Here is an 8,699-nt window from a genome sequence, read left to right as displayed (position 1 = left end):
TGGTGGACCATCCCCTCAACCGGGTCAACCCGGAAGTCTCATGCAAGGAGGTACGTTCGTCGATATGATCGTTCGATTTTTTGCCAAGGAAACTTCTCACTCTTGGAGCGCGGCTGATGGAAAAGGTACAACTACGTGGCGTACGGAATAGGTGTCGTCTAATTGCAAAGTGTCTTGATAAAATTCATACGTGTATACACACTTTCAGTGTTAATTTATTTATTCCGGAAGACGAGTTAACTCGTCGTTCTATCGATCGGTATTTAATATAGTATGTACGTCGTTGTATACTAACGGTGGTAACTTTAAATATTTGGAACTTTAGAGTAACCAAGGCAATAAAAATTCTACGGTAATATGTATAATTTTTATCGGGGCACTCTGTGTTATTCTACATCCGAGTGGATTGATCCCAAGCGGTACACGATTTCGATAGGGTTTTAATAAGGCTGAGAAACATTCAGCGTACCGATGCTCGATCAATTTAAATGGATGGCGCGCGCTGTTTAACGAGATGACTTTTACGCGTACGTCAGGCGAACGTGTCACGTTAATCGGGACGAGATTCTGCGGGGAAAAAAGGGAACAGTTTCGAACGGCTGTTATCTGCGAGACATGAGCGTAACTCACGAATATCCGGTCGAAAGATATAAATCAATTAGAGAGATCGAATCGTAACGCCACTGGCACAGAACCGTTCGACAACCTTGCCGATCCACATATCTTCGCGCCGAGATACCGCTCAATGGGTACGGTTTAAGGTGAATAATCGACGCGTGGCTATTCCTAAGAGATCATCCTTACCAAGTATCAGCAAGATTTCTATTTGAATCAACCGAACACCGCTTCTCTATCTTAGCATAAGTTAAAGAGCATCGTAAAAAAGTCGTTAACCCTTTGAATACCACAGATAAAGAATGTTAATTACAGACGTCGCGAAATGTCGTTAGAGCAGATGACGAACAACTTCAAAATTAGTAAAATTGCTTTCTCTATTTTTGCCTAATCTTGCGTAATAAAAAAATGAATATTCATATTCCCATCACAGAAACTGTAGACCTCGTATTTTACATCTATAATTATACACTACACTTCCTGTTACGTTCCTCGTTCCGTAATTTTCTGACACGTAATAAAATCGTCAACCCTTTCAGTGCTACGCGTAAACTACGATAAATCATGGACGTCGTGAAATGTCAACGTAGACTATCGATATTTTCACTTAACCTCCCACGATAAGAAAAGAATGTGAAAAGTATATACTTGCCCATAAATCCAGAATATCCAACGCTGAAAGGGTTCGAAATCCGAGCTCTCTAATTTCCAAAATGATTTCCCTGCGCCACGATAAATCAATCCACCCTCTAACCGAGCGAAACGCGTCAACGTTACGCTCCATCCAGCGGGAATCGAAAACTCCACCCCCGGTGATTCCGTTCCGTCCAAGATAAGTCTACGGGTATATCTGCAGGATCGATCTCTCGAGCGTGTTCTCCGTTACGTTTCAGGAGGCGGAAGTTCCGTGTCGGGCAGTCCGACGACGGGCTACCTCGGTGGCATGGGGGGCGGTGCAGGGGGTCACACCCCCGGCAGTTCGAGTCCCGGAAGCGAGATGTCGCCTCAGCACAACGAGAGCCCGCCCGCACCCTCTTGGCCGGGCGAGATGAAGCACCATCCGCATCCGCACGCGCCGCCACACACCCACCACCATCCCCACACGCCTGGCCACCATCCACCGCCGCCGCCACCGCCACCGCATCACGCGGGCTACATGCCACAGTACTCCTGGTACCAGGCGGATCCTAATCCCGGACTACTCACGTAAGTGCCACTTCTGGTCTCTCTGCCAGCCAACCGTTCGACTAATCGACCACGATACTACACACACCAGGGGGACACTGCATTCCCGACACACGTATGCTTAGGATTGGGAAATAGGGAAAGGCAGGGTAGGATGACGAAGTTCTTTCTTTCCATACGGCGCTTTTTTTTTCGTTCGTTCAATTCGAGCAGGTGAGCACTTCGAGGGTTTTAACACTTCTGGAGATCAAAGTTTTTAATACCGTTTAGGCGAGAGATTGTATACGAACAGACGCAACTTGGAGGATAAAGTAGAGGTTCGGTTCCTTTTCGTTGGGGAAACGTTATATTTTGGTTAAACGATGGTAATTATTTTTGAGAATAGAACGTTATGCAAGTTAATTGTACATTCGAAGCATCGAACCTAACCACAGAAATCGAATGGAAAACGACACTACTACTGCTCATCCCCCTTTTTATTTCCCCCATTGGGTGGCACGAAGGGTTGGGTTCTAATAGCTCGTTCGTCTGTCGTATTTTTCAGGGTGTGGCCGGCGGTTTAACGAAGATGTCCTTCGAGCTGTGTTCAGGAGGAACCGCTTCTTCGTAGCACCGCGGACGTGCCAGCGCCCCTGCCCCAAAGTGTGAATACGTATAGCACCTGTCGTGATGGAATTCGCGTTCGATGTTAAATAAATTGTTTCTATTTCTTAACGAGAGCCGCGTAAAAAACGCCGATCGTGCGTTTCGTGCGATCTGTTTCGCCACGATGGGCCGTCCCAAAAAAGTCGAAACACGCAAATGGATCGAATCGTGATCCTAACTTTACGGGAAGCAAAAATAAAAAAACAAACTCGTCCTGAAGCTTCGAAGACCGCGAATTTCTCAGGAAGTTAACTTTCGAAATGAACAAACTTTCGCTAAAAAAAAAAAAACTCACGAACGATCGCGAGTGACAAAAATGATCCACGAAATAGATCGTGAGACAATCCTCGAAGAACGATCTCGTAAACGAAACCGTCGATGGAAGGGAGAAGAAACGGACGGCCCGGAGATCGCGATGCTTGTGGCTGACACACAAAGGCGACGTAAAGAATCATCGAGTAAAAGATAAAAAAAAAAAATAAATAAAAAAGTAAAATAGTTAGAATCTCCTCGATCGGAGATCAAAGACGGCGGAGGATCGTTTTCGTTCGCCTCGCTGGTCCAACGATTCGCTCTCGCGTTGATCGTAACGAGAGCCAGCTGTGTCTTCGTGAAAACCAGGTTCGACCAATCTGACCAACGATTATCGTTACTAGAGAATTTCTAACGATCGCGAGTATACGATTACACATTCGACCGGGGACACTGAGATATCCGTCGCTTCGTTAAATGTCAAGATAGCGGTCGGTTCCCGTAGAAACCGGCGGCATGGAACAATTATCCGCTCGGTTCACAGACCGTGGATATTTTCGCCACCTATTTTCCCGCGATCTTTTGCATCTGTAAAACACGGTTAACCGATGATATCCCTCCCTCTCTCTTAGTTTCATTCTGGTAAATGTCAATCTGCTCGTCGATGACGGTTAGATCGGTCGATCCCTCTTTGTGACAGTTGCCCAACCAAGACGGCCTGACCTACTTCGTGGCCCCCTGGAAGCTGCTGGATCTCGTTGGATCAAAAGGCGACAGAGCGAACGAATAGAGGAGAACGGAAAGGCGGAGGAGAGAAGCAGAAAGGGTAACCGCGAAAAGGGGACACGAGAGAGGTACGAACAGAGAGAGAGAGAGAGAGTGAAGCAGAACGGGAAAGAGAGAAAAAGAGAGACAGACAGAAGAGAAACATTGCACAAACTCCTCGTCGTCGTCGAGAGCAGTCGTTCCTCAAGGCGGTTGGAAGTAATGAAATCCTAATGACATTTTCGTGAGTCAAACGATCTCGGCAATCACGGTGGCTCGCTGTAATCACCGGTCCCTCCTTTCCGGATGAAGCAACCGAACCGAGAGCGGACCTCCTCCGAAAAGGAGCGGAGGACACGAGAGAAGAAAGATACGCGCGATTCGACCAACGTGAATTCTCGTGGCGCGCAGCCACTGGAAAAAATCATTATCCCAGGCGACGACGCGACAGACACGTTCTCTGACGAGTACACGAGTTCATTAAATTTCTTGGAGAGAAAAAAAAAATGGAAAACGAAGAAGAAAAGAGAGGGAGAAATTCCACGAAAGCGTCTCGGTGTCGGATGGAACATCTGCACGAGGACACTTTCGTTTCGTGCTATCTCTTCTGAATCTCTCGCGAAATCTTCCCCCCCCCCCAAAAAAAATTTTTCTCTTTCTCCTTCCGTGCACGCGTCTTCTCTCTGTTCGTACTTTTGATATTCGGCGTTATTTTTTTTTCTCTCTCGTACTTTTCCAAGTCGGAGAAAACGTTTGCAGGGTTTTACGCTGTTTTTACCGTTTCCCGTCGGCCATGCTGGCTCACCCTTTTACCATCTTGCATCCCGCATCAGGCGATGTTGGCTAGCTTTCGAAAAAGAGACGATACCACGAAAACCGCAACAGAAGAAAGAGAGTAAAATAAAAACGACGAGGCTTGCGGTTTGCGTCCAGGGGAAACTGGGAGGGCCAGTGAGCCCCACCGTTGACCCAAATCCTCCGGCGTGTCGATGCAACAATGGTCGTCTCATGAGAACGCGGTCTCGCACGGTCCCTTTACTTCCTGATTTCTGCCTTCTTTTTCGCCTCCGGAGATGCCACCGTCTGGCCAAGAACATGAACGGGGAGTGCACGAAATTAACCGAAACACTGCGTCGGGAGAACCTTCGTCAAGTTCAACGTTGAACCCTCTCGAATCGATCCTTTTCAGTATTTTAACCTGTTAACCGAGGAAGACGAGTCAACTTGTCCTAACGGTTTATTTACCCAAGGATTCTTCGTGTTTAATTGTAGTATTTGCAGGGATCGGAATAAAGTAAATTGGTTGGAATTTTTGATTGTACACTTGAAAGATTCGAGGTTTGCACTTGACCCTTTCGAATCGATCCTTTTCAGTGTTTTTAGAATGAAACGGATAAAGTAAGTTCGTCAGAATTTTCGCTAATTTTCTATCGTATACTTGAAAGATTCGAGGCTTGCACTGAACTTAACCCTTCGACTAAAAGCGTACAGTCTCTGAAGGATTCTTCGCGTTCAATTCGACCATTTCCAGGGATCAAACTAAATTGCTCCGAATTTCCACTAATTTTTGATTGTACAGTAGAACATACACGATATCCCAATGAACCCGGTTAACTGGTTAATCAAACGATTATTTTCAATGATACCACGAGCTACTTTGCCGTAATTAAATCAAGGTTGTTTCGACGAAGATACGTTTCGTGCTTCCCCGACGATCCCCGTTAGAATATTTCCTCGAGCACGCTCGAGCTTTCCCATCGTGAAACTCTCGACATGGGAACAGAGTACAAAGCCAGTTTCACGCCGCTGGACATCTGGAGCCATCGCGTGTTGCCTCGAAATCCGCGAGAAAGAACGCGGTTGGGGACGAGCGGAGAGAAGGGAACGTCCTTTTTCCCTCTATACCGAAATTTTTCGCAAAAGTCGTCGTTCACTCCTCCCTCTCTCTCTCTCTCTTTCATCCTGTTTGTCATTCGACGAACGAGGTTACCTCGAATAATGGAGACGCAGAGAGAAAGAGAGAAAGAGAGAAACAACGACTAGAAGACAACGATTCCCTCCGTGTATAACTGATAAGTGCCGTTAGATACGACCGCAACGAGCAACGGGGCGCGGAACGGAGACAGCAGAGTGGTTCTTGCGTTTAGATTCGGTGCAATAAGGAGGCGTGTGCGTGTATAATTTAAGACGAAGCTCCCTCAGTTCCTAAATTGCGTGTAGCAGCGAGTAATTTGCGAGGAGGAGAAGAGGAAAAAGAAAAAAAGAAAAAAAAAACAGCGTAAAACGATTCGACGCGCGGCGAACTGGACGAAAGTGTTGCTGGCTCGTGAGTACTTTGGTTGAACGCCGCAAGAAGACACACGCTTGTACTATACCGTTATTCGAATCTTTTTCGTTGGTCATTTTTCAAGATTCCGTTTAAAAAAAAAAGAAGAGAAAGATACAAGGAAAAAGAAAGAAAAAGAATAGAAAAAAGTCAGGAAGATATTTGAAAAGCATTCGTGAAGGATCGTACGTCTTGGCGAGAGCAAACGCGTAACACGTAGCAGTTCAGCTTTGTCACGCTTTCGTCGAGTTCGCGGAATAATAGAACGCCTGTCGAGGACGAGCGAAGCGGACTTTTAACGCGAAAAGAGGGGAAAAAAACGAGAGAAGAGGTCGCGAGAGAATGAGAGAGAGAGAAAGAGAGAATGAGAGAGAGAGAGAGAGAGAAAGAGGTGTGACAGAATGGCGAAGATCGTGAAACGGAGAACGCGGAGAACGATTGAGTGTGAAAGAAAAGAAAATAGAAGGAGGACGAGAAAGAAAACGAAAGAGGAGTCCGTAGAATTTACTAGCGTTACTAGTCCCGGTGCAAGCCAGGCGGTGATCGGATCGAGCGGCGTGAACAGATTTATAAAGATCGATCCTTCCTCGCGCGCGTGTAAATATTGCACCGGGGCCCACCCCCTGTTAGCACGTAAGCCGTAACAAAAAAAGTGAATAAATCTGTGTAAAATACGATATTGTGATAAGAACGTGTAAAGAGATGATGAGAGGAAGCCAGAAATCGTCTATATACATATAGGTTAAATAACAACACGGCAGACCCCAATTTATCAATTTTATCGAGTACCCTTGTACGAATATAGATATTACGAGGACTAAAATACCTTAATTATGATTACTATTGTATAAAATATGAATAATAACTAATTAATTCAATTTAAATCGAACGTACAGTTTCTTCTTCTTTTCTTTCTTCTCCTTTATTTTTCTTCATATTCTTCTTCACCACCCTTATACGTGATTTTTCTAGGTTCTCAACGAAGATAGTTCCTCGAAGTGACTATTACGTTGTAAAGTAACGAGTCGATTATTCGATCGTTTCAGAGGAACTGCAACTGCAGAACGGACTTCCACTGTCCTGACGGTAGGTTCCAGTTCCTTTTTTTCCCTTTTCTCTTTGTTCACCGGTAGCGGACACCACCTGCCGCTCTAGAGCCGGCGTACGCATGCTCTACTTTTATGGATAACTGTACTCCTATCTCGCTTAAAGCCAAGCCACTGACGATTCCACGTCTTGTACGTCTACGCAGTGTCTTCGAAACGTTATATACCTTAAATACTATAACTGTACTCCTATCTCGCTTAAAGCCAAGCCACTGACGATTCCACGTCTTGTACGTCTACGCGGTGTCTTCGAAACGTTATATACCTTAAATACTATTTTTTTTTCAAATTGTACATTCCCATTGGAACCACCTAACAATACCTTAAAGATGCTTCCTAATCACCGTGGAGAACATCGAACTTCTCAAAGAACACGTAAGTATCGCTCTATAGTCTCCGATCAGTTCTGCAGCCCCAAGGGTGAGTATACAATTCAAAACTTACGATTCGAATCAATCGAAGATCAGTTGCAAGGTGAATCCCCGATATTCCTCGAATATTTTCAAAATAATCGAAAAAACACAGGAACGATACTCGTGCAACGGTACAAGAGGGTCTCAGTGGAAGCAACGAATGACCAACCCCAAGGAAAATCAATCGATCCGGCATCTCGGTGTCCAATCCGTTCGGCTGATCGTAATAATCATGGCACAGCTTAATAAGCCAATTAGCTATCCGACGATTAAATCGTTCGTTTATCTGGATATTGATTTTCGCGAGACAAAGGCCCACTCTTCCCGACAAAAGCGGCCATGTTCCACAGCCACTCAGTCGTTCGCTACGCGCGACTACGCTTGCTCGTCCGTGCGGGACCACCGGCAGAAAAAGGTGTACCGATGTTCCGATGAATGCAGTGTGCGCGCCTCGCCGCGGTTTCCAAACGTAAACTTATACTGGATGAAAAGGGAAAAAAGGGAAACGTAACAGAGGGAAGAAGAGGAGGAAGAATCTGAAGGTGGTGAAAGAGAGAGAGAGAGAGAGACCACCGTGGCACGACAATACAGCGGCATAAAGTCTCACAAGACGCACGAGGAAACCTCCTTGCAACGGAGGGACAAAAACCTATAATGGACACAATGGTCGATGGATCTCGACTGTGGGCCTTCTTCTGGCTGGAAGGCGCCGGTATTCATTGTGGTGTACCTTCGAAAAGATTATGTCGAGTGGATGTTTGCTTCTTTTCCTTTTTCTCTCTCTCTCCCCCCATCGGTACGTGCTGTCTTATTCACCGTGATCATCTTCACAATCCGTGAGCACATTCTTTCTCGATCACGTTTGTTTTTCATCTCGAAACGAAATTTTTCCAGCTTCGTTCTGTTGCACCCTCAAATGTTTTCCTCCTTAGTCTCAGTTTTATCTGTATTTACAACCAGTCACCATTACTCACACTGGACTCTTCACCTTCCGACCCTCCTACATAGTCGCCACCCAAAGTCCATCCTCCCTAAACCCTTAAACAGCCCTATTTTCTCCATTTTCGCGTTCATTCTCTGTTTTACCGCGCGCACGTCACGTAACGTTGAACCTCTGTCAAATAAAATTCCGTTTCTACGCAACGACGATCCTCGAGCGTTCAAATTCAACGTTACCCCAATATCTGCTCCGAGTTTCGGGGAATTGGAGTAAACCGGGCGTCACAGTTCGAACGAAGATACATGTACCAGTTCTTCGATTAATTCTACTAACGATTCGTTCATCGAGTGTGCACACTGTAAATCGCAACAGCTAAACGACGTATGTACAATCAGGTCCAACGAGTTCATCGCGTGTACGTTACGTTATCACATTATGTTAAAGACTGGCGA

General features: G+C 45.7%; 1 protein-coding gene across 1 annotated transcript in view; it reads left to right on the top strand.

Moving 5' to 3' along the window:
* The window catches only part of LOC108571285 (homeotic protein distal-less), a 101,791-nt gene extending 99,160 nt beyond the window's left edge, over positions 1–2,631 (top strand). The window contains exons 3-5 of the mRNA XM_017933287.1: positions 1–50; positions 1,509–1,821; positions 2,345–2,631. The exon at positions 1–50 is cut by the window's left edge and continues 110 nt beyond it. Of these exons, the coding sequence (XP_017788776.1) occupies positions 1–50; positions 1,509–1,821; positions 2,345–2,363 (382 nt within the window). The 3' untranslated portion in view covers positions 2,364–2,631. The remainder of the gene's footprint in view (positions 51–1,508; positions 1,822–2,344) is intronic.
* The last annotated feature ends 6,068 nt before the right edge of the window (positions 2,632–8,699 follow it).

The sequence above is a fragment of the Habropoda laboriosa genome, unplaced genomic scaffold, assembly GCF_001263275.1.
Source record: "Habropoda laboriosa isolate 0110345459 unplaced genomic scaffold, ASM126327v1 scaffold57, whole genome shotgun sequence".
Lineage (NCBI taxonomy): Eukaryota > Metazoa > Arthropoda > Insecta > Hymenoptera > Apidae > Habropoda > Habropoda laboriosa.
This window is presented reverse-complemented; position numbering and strand designations above follow the sequence as displayed.